Below are 18,580 nucleotides of genomic sequence, written 5' to 3'. Positions count from 1 at the left end.
TTGTATATCTCTCATTCATTAGAACTTCTATAAGGAAGTCCATCATTTGCTGAGGATCTGCTGCTTCCTCAGAACAAACCTGAAAACCTGAAGCTACTCTCACGTCAGTCCAGGGAGAAAAGACTATTTGTGCTTCACCTACATCACGAGCCGGCGCTGTCAATAGACGCTGTAGCTAATAGTAACATTCAAAAGAAACTGTCTTGATGTGTCAGAAGTAATCAATGGCTGACCCCTCATACCATGAAAGTAATAACAGCCGCTTCCAGAAGGTGATGTGACCAGCAAATTACGCGAGTGCTCCATGAATAATGTGTTTCATTGACTTGGTCTCCTGTGAAAAGAGACAAAGTGGCGTGCAAAAATGCCAGCGGTCATTCACAGCTCCGTTTTTTATTGGCTTTGAAAATTACCTTTATGGAGGACTCACCTTTGGTCCAGGCTTATTATTTCAGCAATAAATACTATGTATCTTCTTTTGCAATTCAGCCAGTCGTGAGCATATGCTGGACATCAGCCAGTAGATCATACACTGAAACCTCTTAAAGCTCATTATGTATCTATCATTGTATGTACCATATCAGTAAATAAAGAATAAAGTACTCCAGTAATCCAAGCCCCTCAGGAAATGACTGCGCTTAATGACATACAAAGAGCTTGGATCAATGTGGCCTTTTGTATTTCCAGCACTGTCATGGGAAATTTTCCACATCGTCCCATGCGTATCTGTCACATCACAGCTGAATAAAACATGTGCAGTTTGTTTGATGTTGGTGTGTTTATGTGTGTCGCTTTTAAATTTTCGTGCTGGACTTAACGCACCTATATGTGCATACATACACACACACACACACACACGCATGCAGAAACAGAAAAATGCGCACACAGCAGGAAGTGACAAATCACAAAATTCCTTGCATCAAATGTTCAAATTCAATCAGAACGGGTGACCGTGAAGAGCTCTGCCATTTCCCAATTTCGGTCTCAGTCTCTATGTTGCATACTTTGATCTTATGATTCTGTAATTTCCCTTGACACCATTTTATGAGCAGGCAGGACAGAAAGAAATAAGCAGCAGAGAGAGGTCACATCCGGGCACAATCAGTCAGTCTAATATCCAGGTGTGACTGAAGCTCATCGCAATATTGCCGGCTCTTATTCACACCACAGCAATGAGCTATGAAGATGTTTTACATATCAATTATCTGAACAGAATTCCAACATGGATCCAACTCAAAATACCAACTGAGAACCTGTGGCCTCATTACAGAAAAATGTCCTGACTGCTCGCCCTTTCTTTACTCATGCAAAATCCTGTCGTCCTAACACAGAAGCAATTCCAAAACCACAGCCCTGTTCTATCCAATCTCAGACCTCGTTACTTCTCTATCTAGCTACAATTGTAAACTCTATTCCTTAATTTGCACTCGTCCTGTTATGCCCGCATTTGTGTTTAGAATGTACATGAGACTGCCTGTATCAATAGCAACTGTGATATACTCAGTTTTCTTGTCAGTAACTTCTTGTAATGGAGAAGAAAATATGGTAATTTAATTATACCTTTGGTGAGTCAGAAGTATTAATCATTTCAGAGGAGGCGAGGATAAACCACGTGATAGCCCTTCACGGCCCATGAAATCTAAAGCTAACAGGTTCTCGTCATGCAGTGTTAGCTTCTCCAAAAGGGTAACAATTGTTATCTTCTCCAACGGGCTAACATCAAATTTCAGCTTCTCTAAGGGGCTAACATCTGTTAGCTTCTCCAATGGTCTGACATTGATATTAGCTTCTCTAAGTAGCTAACATCAATGTTAGCCTCTCCAATGGGCAAACGTTGATGTTAGCTTCTCCAGCGGTCTACCATCATTGTTAGTTTATCCAACAGTTAAAAAATTGATGTTAGACCCTAACCCTGTTAAGCTAAATGGTACACTGATGCATGTTTATAAGAAATGTATAGTTTAAAACTTTCAATAGTGAACAAAAATCATCCACAGAATTTGCAGACAAGCTAACAAGCTAACTTCAGTTCGCAGCAGTTGGTGGTTACTCCACCCTGTATTTGGAGTATAAATTGGACAGGCGGTCAATTCTTACATGTTGAAGTTTTAAAATAAGTTGACAGATGTGGTTAAATCAGTCTTGTTGTGTCATACACAAGTAATACATCTACATTGTGTTCCCTTATTTGGGCCCTTGAGCTAACCACTTGCACATGGCAGAAAATATTACAGGAAAATGAGGGGTTAAATACCAACAGACAGTGTTCAAACTGAATGTAAAAACAAAGCTGTGAGTGGTTACAGTGGTAGCCAAAATGTTTGGGAAACTGGCAGCAGAGTAATGGCAAATGGCAGAGGAAATAAATTCAGCATGAAGGGCTCATCACATCTCACTGTAGTGGAGAAATGGCAACATTCAACATGCCTCTCACAGTGAAAAATCGACACATCTTGGAGGACATGATCAAATGAAAAAGCCAAACCAAGTCATCACAGCCAGGTTTGTATGATTTATAGTACTTCACTGTTTCAGGACAGAAAACCCATTTCTAGGGTTGAAAACAAAACTCAAGCATCTGATTGCAGTCATTTTATCAACTACAGTGCAAATAAAAGGATGCATACGGGACACAGTGATTGCCTCTGTGATGAACAGGATAATAACGTATCTTCTAAAAGATTCTCACTCTATCATGAGGAGAAAATAGGCAATACTGTTGGAAGGACGACCCCAACAGTCGACTAATCTAGAACAAAGAGAGATTCAAGAGCCAAAACAGATTCAGAGAGTCTTATTTTCTCCAATAGGCCTCAGCACCAACCACTGTCAGTGAGAGAAGATTAAAGTGGTCGAAAGCCTTCTGACAAAACCTGAGCAGAAAAACACTCTCAGGGGCTCTTTGCAGAACACAGAAAAAAAGCGAATGTTGTCTGGTTTAGCGACATTTGTTTCTCACAGTTTTCCATAGCCAACATGGTCTAATGCAAATAGACTCTCAGAGTATATCAGCATCCATGCCAGTCTTAAAGAAACAGCCTTCAAATTAACATTTAGATGGAAGTGACGCGTCAGGACCTCGCAATGTCAGGGATCAGGGAGGAGTGGGTGGAATAAAAAAAACGCATCCATCAAAGTCATTTTACACGCCCCGAGGAGAAGTATAAAGCAGACTCCAAGTTAAAGTCCCTTCATTGGATTAGAGCCCATTAACTCAATTATTGACAGGTGGGTCTTGCGTTCCACCGTGGAGAGGCCTGGAATCATCTAGATCCTCTTATTTTAGTCTCCACGTCGCCACGAGCAAGAGCGAACAGCAGGGACGTCCACTGAGTGTGTGAAGGACTGTTTTTCCTATTACTGTGTTCACACATGCAGAATCCCCTTTGGACTTATTGGCCTAGAGATTTACCAAGCTGTGCGTCCAACCCTGGCATGTATATATACAAATATAGTTCAATCTACACCCCGCAATTTCTCGCACGTCTCATCCTTGACATCTCCCTCTCTCTCCCTCTTTCATAACACCTCTCCCATATAAGGGCTTTGTCACGTCACTGTCCCCTCTCAACTCCAGGGCGGAACTTACTTTATCTTCTTCCTCTTAGGCCATGAAAGCCCGCACGAATGGATGATTGGCAGCTCCATTAGAGACAGGGGGGAGAATAACAGTGTGACTGCACTCCAGGCTCTATCTGCTGCTCCCCTCAACAACACAACTTCACACAGTAATGAATCTGTTATTTCCAAGTCCTGACGTGGGCCTCCAAACAAAATGAACTGCCATGCTGTAGTTGCGGGCTTGTATAGTCATTTTTTATGCCTTCTACGGTCGTGTGAGCGAGTCTTTTTTAGTCTTTTCAGAATATTCTGTATATCCCTCTTTATGTGTGTTCCGCAGCAAGGTTATCGCAATCTATTCAGCCTGTTAATATAATATGCAGGTGCATAAAGAGAGGATCATATGTGTGACATTATGAGACATTATTGTTGAAACCAGTTGATATTTTATATTTTAAAAGATGCTGAAATTCAGACAGCTCACTTTTTACACATTTGCTGAAGAATATCGGAATCAGAGAAGAACGAAGCCATACAACATTTTCCAGAAGCAAACTGCCTGATCGTGTTTTTCATGCATAGATAATATAAATCTTAAAGGTTCACTCAAAGATCCTTTTAGGAAAGACATTTTAATCAGAAGAGAACGATCTTCATTGACTGATTTCTTTATGCCTGAACAAACAACATAAACAAACTCCCTCTGATTTCATGACTGGATAAACAAACTGACCATAAAAGACAACACACCTTCATATTGTTTTACTTTGTTTACATGTGGCGGACCCTGCCACCTTTCTTGCTACAAACACTGTTCTGGGGACCTTACTTAACTCTGAGTACAGCTTGTTTATTATGGAAAAAATATTAAAGATAAGATTAAAGTTAAGTTTAAATATATTTTTTTTCCACAGCTACACAGTGTCCCTTTAACACTGGGCTGAACTGTGTCTTATTATGTGTGTCTTCTCTCATTCTAGTCTACTTATTGCCACCGTGTGCTACCTGCTGTTAGTGAACCAACCGTGAACATCCCGCTGACCTGTCAGGACGAGAGACCGTCCAATCACCTTCACAGCTGTCTGCCGCTCTGATCAGAGCTCATACATCACAAGAACGCATTTTTTTTTCATTGAGTCAGGTACCGGGAATAATTGACGTCTGAATGCAATAGAGCGGAGGGTGCATGTGACCACGTTCATGTGATGTATAGCTGGAAGTCCATCCAGCACTGCAGCACATGGGAACCTAATAACCATTAGCCTTTCGGTTGGATGAGAAACTTGTCCTGCCTTTGCATGTTGTGGATAAACAGCCCCTAGCACTCCTTCTCTGTGCTCTCTGTTATTCCACAAACCGGGTCGCTTTGATTACCAAGGGGGATAAAAGAAACCCTCATCAATAATGTAAAAATTCAACTAATGACTTCCCCCACTTCTGTCAGATCTCCCATCCCCGACCCCTGCACTGCTGCGATCCCCTCTCCTCACCCCCGCGCTACTACGTGAAGAGGACAAATATGGAAATGGGAAATCATTACTAAAAACACAGCAGTGTTAACCTTTTGTGAAACGCACTATTTGCCCGGTGCTTTGTTGTTAGTGTCGCCTATATGAGGCCTCAGTCCCCGAGGACCACAGCCACTGATCTCTGCAGCAGCTACCACTGCATGCCTCTTTTCAAAGCTATGATCTCAAACTTTCCTTTGCTGAAAAATTAATGCTTGTTTGCATTCCGAATGCGCGCACAAACGCCAACACAAGTGTAATTGCTTGTGTAATTGCAAGAAAAAATGATAGGTCTATGTGCACTAATTATGAGTCGTTTTCAGCTGCTTATGGTGTAGCGAAAAGACATTTTAATAAAGATCTTCCATTAATACTGAGGTGTTACGACATTAATTTGGAGCTGAATTAATAGCAATTGTTAAAAGTGTCTTCACTACAATAACAGAGCAACTAAAGCATGTATTACTGCTTACAGCTGTCACACAATCTGTGCTTATATAAGTTACAAGACAGACATTTCATCTCAGCACCTGTCAGAGCAGTTTAAGAGAGAGCATAGCAGCCATGGAAAGTGACTGTCTGAATCACATGTTGCTTGTTGTGTCACAACTGGTATGAGGACGTGTCTGTCCACACAAACACATGTCTGGATTTGAGTCAGATCAATGGCTGCACTGATAATATTCACTTTTTTGATTTGGATTCTCAGCTAATAGCGCGGAATTCAACTGTGTGCGCAACAAAAACACTGGGCGTTAAAGGTGCACTATGTAGTTCTGTAGAAGAAATTGTCTCAGGCAGATTTTTTTTATGCCTAAAAAAACTAAATTGTTCCGTTTTTTAATAAACTGAATAAACAAACTGACCTTAAAGGACTACACATTTCACACTGTTATACGTTGTTTATATTTGGCGTACCCTGCCACCTCTCCGGTCCGCTCTGGGGGCCTTAATATCCTCTGAGAACAGCTTGTTTATTCAGTTGTGATTTTGTATTATTACCTCATTAATATGATAAATATTAAAATGATTCTCCAAAGTGACATAGTGCCCCTTTAAAATGTGCTCATGAATACTGTCAAAAATGTAATGTGATCTTCATTTAAATTCATAAAGCGTGGTAGGAATTAACACCGCCATTCCATTAACCAACAAAAAAGAAAAAAAAAACCTGCCCAGAGGTAGATTTGTTTTCATGCCACATTTTGTGTATAAATGTGCAGCCTGTTGGGCAGTCAATTAGAAACACACAGCTGTTTAACCTATCTAGTCACATAAATCACAGTCTTCTAGAGTGACATGCAGAGGCAGCTGTTATCTTTATAATTACTTCCTAAAAAGATTAGCATGTTGACAGTGATCATGTCGAGCAGTCAATGGAGTGGAAAGGCACCTAGAGGAACATGTGAGCAGGAGTGATGGATAAATGACACTGCTGCACTTATCAGTCAGCAACAACAAAACAAACAATAAAAAACAAATAAAATAGAAATATAGCTCGTGAAAAAAATGTTTTGTTTGTTTCCTCCAGAGCCAACTCTCTCAAGAAAACTCCCAAATATGTTCAGGGATGGGCTTGAGTTCACGAACCTATGTGCTCGTGACGTCTTTTTCTTTTTTTCTTTTTTTTTTAAGGTGATGATGATGATGAGTGTGCGTGCGTGTTTGGTGGAGGGGCAACAGCTCATCACCATCACTGAGTAGGCTACGCAGCATTCAGCACAACGTGATATAAGACCCGATACCCCACCTACGCCTCGGTTGCTGATTGGCTTTACGCAGGTATCCAGCTATTATTTATTACCCCAAAGCGTGGACGCTTCATTTATCCTGACCGGATCTCACTGCAGGATCTATCCGCTCCCACTTTACTCTGCACCAGGGCACGCTGCTGACTCTTTGACCACGTTATCTGCACGACAGAAAACAGGTAAAGGAAGAAAAAAACAAACCGTAAATGTTTAAGTGAAATGTTCAATCTGCATTCTATTTTCAGCAGTTGTTTGTTCATGTTAGGAGGGAGGGAATTTCAGGTTTACCATGACTTTTTGGAGAGGAAACATTCGGGGACTGTGAAATTATATTCGGGGTTTTTTTTTCTATCTTTATTGGATCCTTGCATTAGAGTCAAGACAGTAGTTACATAATCACATTAAAAATAAGTCTTACAAAGTATGTTTTTGTAAACCTTACACCGCGCGCTTTTACGCGCCAATTACGCAGCGGCTTTTGCGCATTGAGCACAAATTATTCCTCGTTTAAAAAAATAAATAAATAACAAAGGGCAATATTCATCGATGTTTTGCCAACCCTCATAAAGCAGAATACTTGTAACTATCACCCACAGGTGGTGCTGGAAAATGAGGACACATTTGATGCTGGTGACCTTGTTCCTCATCATGAAACTTCGATACAGCCAGTCCAGATGCGAGGAGCCAGGATCGCGCAGATCAGCTTCAGATGTAGGTTTCCTGGCGCCTAATGAGCAAGCTGACATTCCGACCTTGCCTGCTTTTAACAGAAACTGATTTTTATTTTATTTTTTGCTTCTCAAAGCTGCAGCAGAGCACAGGTTTGGACACCCTCAAGCGGACCATTCTGAAGAGGTACAGCGATTTGGATTATGACAGCTTTGTGGGTCTGATGGGCAGAAGAAATGCGGGTGAGTCTTCTTCCGAATGACGAACGTTGTACACTGAATACATTCATGAGTTCGTTGTACTAATGATGATAATATTACAAGCATTAATGTTAATGATAATAAACTGAAGAAACAAAAAATGGTAATATACAGTGTGGAGTTAATTCTGGCTCATTATTATATTTGATCATCTGGGTTCTTATCTCCGAAATGCTCCTTTAACTTCTGTTTCACAAAGCTGTTGTGTCCCTCCTTTGATTTCATTTCTTGTCCATCAGATGCAGATCCTGTACAGCCACCGCAAAAAAGTAAGACCTCTGCGATTTAGAAATGACATGAAGTGGCTGCTTTATTTCTTTCTTAATTTGACATCATTATAAAAACACACGATTTAAAAGGTTTCCTGTTCTTGTCATCAGGGGAAATGAACGACATTTTTGTTGGTCTCATGGGGAGGAGAGACTCAGAGCCCGGTGAGTGTTGCAACTGACACAAGTCAAATATTCTCAACAGCCCTGTTGGCATTCAGACTGAACATTTTCGCTGGTGCCCATCACACAGAACATATATCTTCATGGGAATATCTTGTTATGTGTGCTCTCACAGATAATGGTCCCTGGAGGAGAGAGTACCCAGAGAGGAGAGGCATTTTTTTCAACAAGTGCAGGCTGAGGTGAGTGCCTCTTCTTCTGCACGCAGAACATTGAAACGCGCCAGTCAAGTTAACACTTTACCTGGCAAATAAAGGATAAAACCATATCAGACAGGAGCCTTTTGAGGTTTCAAGTCGTGATGCACTGCTGACTTTGATACATTTCTTTTGGGTGAATTAAATACTTGGTTCCACACATTTAAATTGAGTGCAGGTTTCACTTAAATGTTTTAATGCGTTTTGTTGCAGGTTTCTTCAGGGGCTGTAGACGTGAACTCCGAAAGCAACTCTCACATCTCGCATCAACAACAGAAGATCACAGCAAACACAAACAATGAACCAAACGTCTGACGGAGACGACTTAATGATTCACAATGTAAACCTGCCAGCTGGCTCATGAAAGTGACCATAAAACTACACAGATTGTATTTGTTTTATCTGAAGACAAAGCATAATTAGAAATGACAGCTTAATATATTCTATTTCTTCATCATGTTCTTTTTCCTCAACGTTCAAAATAAACATAATTTTTTATACATAATTTATTCATTTTTCAAGCGTCGGTGCATTTTCCTGCAGCTGTTTGCGAGGGATTCTTCAAGATCAGAGTGTGATGATCAGTCACCTGCTACAACGTTTATTGTTGGGTTACATAAAATGACTAGACAAGTTGGATTCAGCGCAGTTTTTGTATGATGCTGTGTTCATCAGAGGCTACAGTGTTCTCAGACAGAAGCGCAGGGGGGGCCGTTCAGGTAAGCGCTTCCACATCAGAGCATCTGATATTACTCCAAGGTAGAAAGAAAAGATATTTTCCTCAGAAAAGTTGTTTCCTTTCTTGCTGGCATCGTATCACTGCCGGCTGTGGATTGAGAGTATGAGGATTCAAAAGGAAAAATGCAAAGAAAGACACAAAGAAACCGTAATTTCAAGTCATTTCAAGTTGCTGTTCATTTCAGACATGTTTCAAATGATTCAGAAAAGTAACACCCAAAAGAATCTCATTTAACAACGTAAAATGTGTGACAACCTGCCAGTTTTTGCCTGTTCATTAAAAAAATTAAAAAATAATTATCTAAAATCATTAAAAAATATATTTCCATACGCCTGCTACTGTATCATTGACTCTCTTCTTCTTCTTCTTCTTCTTCTTCTTCTTCTTCTTCTTCTTCTTCTTCTTCTTCTTCTTCTTCTTCTTCTTCTTCTTCTTCTTCTTCTTCTTCTTCTTCTTCTTCTTCTTCTTCTTCTTCTTCTTCTTCTTCTTCTTCTTCTTCTTCTTCTTCTTCTTCTTCTTCTTCTTCTTCTTCTTCTTCTTCTTCTTCTTCTTCTTCTTCTTCTTCTTCTTCTTCTTCTTCTTCTTCTTGAATCATGCCAAGATAATATATTAAAACTTTAGCCGCCTGCACTGAACTCTCACATGTCATGCTGGTTGGGATTTTCTGTGATTGAATCAATGAAGACCTGTCATAAACTCTCTGGCACAGCAGAGTCAGCGGTGCCCGCCTTATGTGACTGTGGTCCTGTTCTCAGTGATGCCAGAGTTCACGTCGTCTTTCCCTCCTCTCTCTGACACCGTCTTTACTTTAGTTTGGTTCCCACTGACAAAGGAGGCTGGACTCCTTCCATCCGTCACCTCCTGAACCCCTTTAATTCCCGGCGTCACAGCGGTGTGTGTGACAGGGCGGAGGCTCAGATGCTGACTTAAGGGGGGCCGGTAGCGTGGCCTGTAGCCGTACGCTCTCAGGTGGTAGGTGAAGTACTCCAGGGTGTACATCAGCTCCGCTTCAACGTAATGGAAAGACACTGCCAGGTCAGAGCAGCACTGCGGACCCTGAGGAACAATAGCACACACACACATGCACACACACACCAGTTCAAAAAAAGATTGAAAGAAACATGTATTAAAAAGACATAATACCGCAATAAAACGATGATGATGGCCACCACACTGCAGTCAGATTCACAGGTTTTACTGCAGAAATAGGCATTGCTTTTAAGAGCATAATAATAATAATAATAATAATTATAATAGCGATTGACTACAAACAAGCTACCCAAGCAGTTTTTAGTCCTAAAAATAATCAATTTATCCATTTGTTTAAGAAAAAAACACTAATGTGCTGCAAGGGATTAATTCAGGTAGGAGCATTTTGTGTGTGAAAATGATCATGAGCCAGTATGTTCTCGAAGTATTAACTGCTTAACAATTACTAGCATCAAGTCACTGTAAGGAAAAATTTAAAACTGTTCCATTATCGTGTTAAAAATGCTACATGTAGCATCTCTCGTGTGTGTGATTGTACAAAGGATAAGGCTGGCATTATTCTAGAAATCCAAAGCTGAATCCAACAATATGTTAGTTAATAGTCCTACAGCTCACAAATATAAAAGTTAAATTCAAAGACAAAAAGAAGATGCCGAGCAGTTTCCAAAAACAGCTCAGAAGGTTTTTAGTAAATGTTACTCAAACAGGGAAAAAAAATAAAAAGTTAATTTATTGGGGACTATTTTCAGCCATGGATGAATACACATGTCCTGTTCTATAGACAGCAGCAGGACAGTGTCATAAGTTCGACTCATATAGTGTCCATGTTCATCTTTCATAACAACTGTGCTTTTTCTCAATGACTTATGAGATAACAGCTGTAATCTCAGAGACCGCCTGCGAAAGCGCTGGTTCAAGTGCACCAACGTCAGCTTCCTAACCAGCCTGTCGGTTGTTTTTTTTCGCTTTTTATTCTCCTCTGGGTTCATTACGTGCTGTAAACTAACAAGAGTTCGAGGAATGCAATCTTTGTCGGAAAATGTGTCGGCACCAGCTCAGCTACACCTGACCACTCTTCAATCCGCCATCTTGAGAACCTGTCCATGCTCATCTTTATGAAAGCTGCTCCTCGGTGCAACAGTGTGTCTCATTTTTGTCTTTTTAAGATTTATGGACAAAGGGTCCACGGCACAGAGCTTTAACCTATCATGATAGATTTTTTTTTAAAGAAAAAACTTGTTAGTTGGAACAAGTCACCATTGGTTTGGTGTTTTTGTTTGTGATCACAACAGGAAGAATATAGAATATCACTAGCTTTGTACTTGCGTTCTTTTGTCATACACTGACAATTCTTATACTACAAATTTCCATTTTGGTGGTCTCATTAAAAAAAACCTAATTACATTGATATTAAAAGTACATTTGTTTGTTTTCCTTTCAAAGACGGAGGACAAAGCAGCTCCATACACTGGCAGTCAGTGTGTGACAGGATCAGCAATGGACACATCTCATTTTAATTGCAAAGTGCAACAAATTAGTTGCATCATCAGTGACAAATTGACCAATTTTCCTTTTGTTGACTGGACATTGTGTCTGCTGCAATCATCTACTTTAAAATGAACTCATTTCATGGTTTTATGCAGGGGTCAGGTACGCAATTTGAAAGTGCCAGATAATCACATATTGATTTAACAATCGTATAATAATAATACTGCATTTTATTTATCTATTTTGTTGGTTATCATCTCCATGTTGCTTCATTTACAACAACATATACATTTTGTTTTATTCCCCAAAAGCTAAATAAACTACTAATAAACTGTACACTACAGACGGTCATTTAGAAAACAGATCATTATTGCACATTTCAAAATTTAAGAATAATTCTCTCAGTTGAAGTGCAGATGTACGCTAATGTTATCAAAGGATCTTCAACTGATCTTATCCTGTCTTTAGTACATCTTCCTAACCTGACCTAATTAGACCTTTCTAATAAGGCTAATCCAGATTTAGTAAATCAGCCTAACCCAGGAGCCATTAACCACATTGTGACTTTTGACTTTAGAGATTTTTCTAGGAACTATTTAGGCATTTTACCTTTATTGGACAGCTAACAGAGCAAATATTTCATATTTGTCTTAACCATAAGTCATGGACGCCTCATTCCTAGGCATTCTGAGCACAGATGTGTTGTACTTTCCCCTGCTTTTTCGAAAATTTGCTGGGTTCTGCCTATCAACTGTAAGGATTCGCTGCTTTTCTTTGTCATTTAAGATAATTTGGATGCTGGAGTGGAAGACATAACGGTGGGCTCTAGGATAACTGTGATTATCATCTTCACAAATTAATTTCTACTTGAGTAATCATGAAAACAGAAGGGAAGAAACTTGCCTCAACAATAGGGTAGTAACAATAGCTCCAGTACCAGAAGCTCTTGGGGAACTTGAAAGTTAAATGGTGCTCTGGTACAAATGGGTTGAAAGTTTCTCGATGCAGAGTGTCTCTGGAGTCCCCTGCCAGAACGCCCATCTTCTCCAAACACTGTCCCATCGCTAGGTCCTCGACGGGCGTGGTGTGTGTGCAAACTTTGGTTCGAAAACCTTCCACAAATCTCCTGAGAGCCTCTTTGCTGAGAACATAGCCCGCCCCTCCGCTCATGTAGCCTTGCTTGGTGTAAGGCTTGAAGCGTCTGCCGAAGTAGACGGGCTCTTCAGGCGTGTGGTTGGACAGAATCCAGCGCAGGTTGTCCACCACCACGAAAGTGTCGTCGTCTGCTTTTAAGAACCAGTCGGCTTCGTTGGCATGGTGCTCGTAGACGTAGTGGAAGGCTCGAATGGTCTTCCAGTAGAGCTGATCACGGCCTTCCTTCGTGCCCAGGCCCACAGTGGGGAAGTCTGGGTCCTCCTCGGAGCTCATGAACACCACCACGTTGCAGTGGCGACTCCAGGTGGCCTTGACATGGCGAGCTCTGCTCTGCAGGTTGTACGGCCCAGTCATCACCCAACAGAGAACACGCACCTTCTGGTACAACAGGTCGGCCACCCGGCTGTCTTCACCTAGGAGGGACAAAGCAAACAGTGCAATACAATGTTACCTGGTGTGAAGGGAAGCTATTGTACGTGGAATTAAAGCAGGAATGTCACACATGACAACGACTTCTCCATATCCAGTCAGTTTACTCTACGTTCTTCCTGTGTTTTGTGCCTTTCTCTGCGCCTGCTACATGAATAACAACAAATAATACAATACATAACTTATGTTTCTAAAGTGACAGTTCACCCCAAAATAAAGGAATATATATTTTCCCTCTTACCTGTAGTGTTGCTTGTCCATCTAAATTGTTTTTGTGCGAGTTGTGCATTATATCTTGAATGCAACCAGATGGCGCTCGGGTTGTGTTGCTCAAAGGGCCCAAAAAATACACCTGAAAAATGTGTCCCTGTTTGATGTAGGGTCTATTTCTTTCTACTGAACCACATCACAAATGTACTCATGGACAAGAGACTCATGCTCATGATAGAGTGGGCTTCCTCCGGCACAATGATACTGTTAGCACTTACAGTTTATAGAAAGAATATGGTACCTACGTGACACTGCTCGCCACAGGGTCTGCGGATTGTTCTGCGTAACCAGGTCATGATTCCGTAGAGAGACATTTCTGCTCTGTAGAGTTTTTCAAATTTATTCGTTTGCCGCTTTGGGCACGACAAGCTTAGTGCCATCTAGTTCCATTATATTCAATAGCAGACATCTCTACGGAGGAAACCTCCAAAACTCATCAACTCACACAAAAACAAACCGCATGGATATTATTTATTTTGGGGATGAACTGTTGTTTTAAGCAACACTGATCATTTTGAAATCGATCTGAATCTTTCGTGTAAATCACCTGCATGGTGAGGGTGGAGCAGGTTGACGAGAGCAGCTCCCTCCTTCTTCCAGTTGGTCGGGCTCTCCCCGGCCACCGTGGCTTTTTCCTGAGCCTCCGTCAGAACCGGGTAGCTCCTCTCGAACCACACCTGGCGCAGGAAGAAGTAGATGCTGAAGGCCCCCACCAGGAAGCCCAGGGAGAAGGCCCATCTGGAGCTGGAGCTCTTCATGGTGACACTGTCTACATCACTGTGATATCACAGCGCATCTACAGGGGAACACAACACATTTGATGGGATTTGATGGGCTGAAATACACCTGAAAATGTCTCTCGTCTGTTAGTGATCGTTGCATTAAAATGCATCATTCTGAGCAGATCGTATGTAGCAGCACACTGAATTGTGTCATGTTACAATGAAAAGCGTTTAAAAGATGAGCGTCGTTCGAACTCCAAAGTACCTTCAATATTACTTTCCACAAATCACTGTGTCAGGAAAAGGCAATGAACTCAAGCGGTGTTTGCCAGGCTGGACATGTTTATGGCCCGTCCATTCAAAAAAAAAAAAAAGATGCTTTAAATCATGTTGGGTTACACATTTGAAGCATTTCCCCGTGGAGTCTAATGCCCTCTTTTCAACGTCACAGACACATTAAGCCTCAAATATAAACTTTTAATGGGTGAGAGAGGAAGATCTGGATGCACGGAGAAAAGCTGGAAATCAACAGAGAAGCTTTGTTCCCAACACCCCCCCCCCAAACGATCAGAACTTGAATGTGACTGACTTCCTGTAAATCTTGTTCACAGTTTTTGTGAAGAGGCTCCAGGATTTGTCTGGATCACATCATCACGCATCCTTATCTTGTTAAGCGGATTTGTTTGCATACCACCAACTCAAGCTGTTATACAACGCGTGAACTGTCATTGTGGTTGTTTTGGGATTTTTTTGGTTTTCTTGACATGGACTTCACACTTGACACAGTGACCAAAAACGATTTCACTCGAGTCTGTTGCCTCACGGTTGAGGTTAAAGACCCCCAAACCTGAGACTTGTGTTAACGATTAACATGTCGAGAGTCGATGGTCGGGAAAAACAAAAATAACACGTACTCTCCCTTCTTTATTCCAACAGGCAGCAACCCAGTTACCCTAATCGAGGTATTTAATCCGTTTTTGCCACAAACACATGACTCAGATTGCAATGACAGCGAACTGAGGCCGTGAGCTTTACGCATGCTGCCATCACACAAACAAGCAGCTGCGTGCAAACATAGGTTTTACCCCACATCTACAACCGTCTCTGTGTGTGTGTGTATTCTTTACCTTCACAGTGGGACCAGTCGGTCATTTGAGGGCGCGATGTGCTTGCAGCGAAACACTTCCTGTATCTGCAAAAGGGCACGAGCCGGTTACACCTGTCAGTCTTGTCGTCACGTCATGTTTTTTTGGATTGTTTTTTGTGGGGGGGTTTTCCTGATAGAGCTCGTCTCTGAATGAGATGATCAGTCGAGCGTTGAGAGACAGAGCTGCACGGATTTACATTCTTCAGCATCACGCGCTAAGACGAGCAAATGTGAGCACTCATTGGTTGACAGCCGGTGACGTGTAAAGGAAGCACGAGCCACACGTCCTTAGATGCATTAAGGGCAATTAACAGTCGCGGTTTGATTTATTTATTTAGTTATCAAATGATATGGTAATTATTATTGTTGGATTTTTATTTTTTTTATTTTTTTTATTCAAAGATGCTGAGAGAGGAAGCGACATGAAGTGGAGGTGAAGCTGCTGCTCTACCAATCCTGGCCACCAGGTGTCGCCCTAACAAAGCTTACAAAATGAACAGGCTTTCCTCACAGCTTTACTCATAATGCAGTGCTGGAAAGTAACTGAGTACATTTTGCTCAAGTATGGCACTTTTTGAGGTACTTCAGTCTTTATACTTCTCCAAATTTCAGAGGTAAATATCATACTGCATGTATCATATGACAACTGCTGACTTTGCAGGTTTAGAATAATAATTAGGGATGCACGGTATATATCGAACAGATAAATTATCGGCCCAATAATGCAAAAATTCAGCAAATAAAGAAATTAGAGCTAATAAACCTAGCTGATAATACAAAGCCAATGCTTTTGTTGACTTAACAAGTGCAGCATCTACACACCATAGGTGGTGGAAAACACCTTTAAAAATGTTTTGAGAGCAGACGATAAGATTAGTAGAAATGAGAGGATTGACAAACACTCATTACACTCAATACGCTCATATGGTGATATCGACATGTAGTTGCTTGTTTGGGCGCTTTTTTATAAGAAGAACACAACAAGGGAAAAAGTCTTATCACAGCTTTGGAATTTGAAATAAACCATCTCTGCTCACTACATCTTAGCCTTTCTTACACTCGAGTGAGCATATACTACAGGTAGCAATCTATTTTTAAAATGTTTGTAACAATGTTAGTTTGTATTATATGTCTATACTTTTTTTCTTTAAATCGATGTTGGCCATGAGAGTCAGGTAAGATTCAAGATTCAAGGTGTTTATTGTCATATGCAGTGAGGAAACATTTCTCTACAATGAAATTCTTCCCTTGCTGTCCACAGAAATCCAACATCGTAAATAATGAAACATATACACACAACAAAAATATTCAAAGTGAAGAACTTTTGCAAGGCATGTGATAAATCAGAAAAGGCATCAATAATAATAATAATAATAATAATAATAATAATAATAATAATAATAATAATAATATAAAAACAGTGCAAATCTGAGTGTGCAATTATGCATGTGCAAAATGTAAACTAGGGGCATTTATGAGGTAGAATTTTTAACGTGATTGTAAACTTCTATCTGCTGTTTAGGAGTCTGATGGCAGTGGGAAAGAAAGAGTTCTTGGATTTAACACCTCTGTACCTTCAGCCTGAGGGCAGAAGTGTGAACAGTCCATGCTGGGTGGGGTCTTTGAGGATGGAGGCAGCTCACCTGTGGACTCTGTGGTGGTAGATGCTCTGCGGAGTCCACAGGAGTCTGCAGATTATTGCAACTGTCAGTTATTGTATTGGCTGGAAAAAAAAAAAATCCATATCGTGCATCTGTAATAAAAAAAAAATACACATTATTTCTATAGCACCATTAAAATCCGAGTGTGCAAGCAGGAAACTCGAAGACAGTATTATGGAATGAACAATCAACAGTCAGGCCAAACACAAGGAGGCCTCGTCTAAGACGAGTTAAAACAAAAAGGCAGAACGGAAAATGTAAAAACACAAAACATTTATGACTCATTTCAAGTAGGAATAAAAGTAATAAAAACAGGCAAACTCACAGAAAAAGAAAGAGAAAAAAATAATGCATAACAGAATAGAATCAATAAAGGACTACGAGAAGACAACATCACACCAAAGAACAGATAAAACCATTATGGGCAGATATAGCAATAAAGGACATTGAGAAAAAAAAAGAAGATTATGCTCAGGCTGGAGTTGTACAAAGCTGTGTTGAATTTTACATGAGGTTGACATGTACAAAGAAGTGGAAAGTAACTAAGTACATCGACTTAAGTATGGTGTTAGGTCAATAGCTTTCTTTGCTTGGTGCTTAGCTAAAGCCTTTATGCCGTTGAGATAAGAGTTCTTTTTACGTGCTTCGAGTTTTCTTTTGTTATTGCACTTACTTGGTTTGTTGAATTTGATTGTAGTCTGTCCGGTTGGTTATGAGTGGGTTGTGTGAGCGTGTGCATGTGTTGGCTCTGAGCCCTGACATGCATCAAAATAAATCGAATTAACTAAAAGTATAAATAAACAAAGGTACGTTAATATCTGGGGCGGCTGTAGCACAGTGGGTAGAGCTGGTGGACCAGTGATTACCCACTGTGCTGGTTCGAAACCCGGCACCCCGGGGCGGAACTGAGCTACAAGTATCCTTGAGCAAGATACTGCACCCCAAAATTGCTCCTGAGTTGGCACCCTGTGGGGCAGCCTCTGCCATCAGTAAGGGGCGATAAAGCGGTAACATCCCCACAACCCTGATGGAAAAGCGGAAAGAAAACGGAATAGCGGAAAGAAAACGGAATAGTGGAAAGAAAACGGAATAGCGTTCTATATTGTCTCTGTAATTGTCGAGAATCAAAACAAAAACGGAGCAGAGCAGTAAAAAGACTGTGTGCTCTCCTGGCATTCACTTTTTGTTGCACACCTGCATGTAATTAGTGGCCTGATTATAAAGGCCTTTCATTACTACCACTAAATGAACAACAAAAAAATGAACTAAAAATGGCTCCAACATATGGTAAGCTACTTAAAGGGGCACTATGTAGTGAGGAGAAATTTGACTCCCCTAACTGAATAAACAAGCTGTTGTCAGAGGTAAACAAGGACCCCAAGACAGTTTGAAACTAGAAAGAAGGTGGCAGGTCCCGCCAGTGTAAACACAGTAAAAATGTATGCATGTGTAGTCCTTCAGGGTGTGTGCTGTGGCATCTTGTTCTTTTCTTGTTATTCCGGTTATTTTCTCTCTACCCATCTCCCCCTCCTTTTTCCTCACTTGCTCCTTCTGTCTGTCTGTCTGTCTGGCCTACTGGTT

The 18,580-nt window shown here is 40.8% G+C and overlaps 2 protein-coding genes across 3 annotated transcripts; one reads left to right on the top strand and one right to left on the bottom strand.

Annotated features, from left to right (window-relative positions):
* Positions 1-6,752: 6,752 nt before the first annotated feature.
* Positions 6,753-9,422, top strand: tac3a (tachykinin precursor 3a). The gene is made up of 7 exons (XM_030423261.1): positions 6,753-6,999; positions 7,417-7,531; positions 7,626-7,731; positions 7,989-8,018; positions 8,130-8,183; positions 8,317-8,383; positions 8,612-9,422. The coding sequence occupies exons 2-7, from the start codon at positions 7,430-7,432 to the stop codon at positions 8,628-8,630; spliced, it is 378 nt and encodes a 125-aa protein (XP_030279121.1). The 5' UTR covers positions 6,753-6,999; positions 7,417-7,429; the 3' UTR covers positions 8,631-9,422.
* Positions 9,423-9,705: 283 nt separating this feature from the next.
* Positions 9,706-17,919, bottom strand: c1galt1la (core 1 synthase, glycoprotein-N-acetylgalactosamine 3-beta-galactosyltransferase 1, like a). 2 transcript variants are annotated; one of them, XM_030423260.1, is made up of 5 exons: positions 17,673-17,919; positions 16,982-17,091; positions 14,017-14,265; positions 12,519-13,183; positions 9,706-10,193 (listed from the first exon to the last, which is right to left on the bottom strand). In XM_030423260.1, the coding sequence occupies exons 3-5, from the start codon at positions 14,225-14,227 to the stop codon at positions 9,867-9,869; spliced, it is 1,203 nt and encodes a 400-aa protein (XP_030279120.1). In that variant the 5' UTR covers positions 14,228-14,265; positions 16,982-17,091; positions 17,673-17,919; the 3' UTR covers positions 9,706-9,866. The 2 variants fall into 2 exon arrangements, with proteins under 2 accessions (XP_030279120.1, XP_030279119.1); XM_030423259.1 differs by lacking the exons at positions 16,982-17,091; positions 17,673-17,919 and adding an exon at positions 15,319-15,577.
* Between the last annotated feature and the right edge of the window lie 661 nt (positions 17,920-18,580).

Source organism: Sparus aurata, chromosome 7, assembly GCF_900880675.1.
Source record: "Sparus aurata chromosome 7, fSpaAur1.1, whole genome shotgun sequence".
Lineage (NCBI taxonomy): Eukaryota > Metazoa > Chordata > Actinopteri > Spariformes > Sparidae > Sparus > Sparus aurata.
This window is presented reverse-complemented; position numbering and strand designations above follow the sequence as displayed.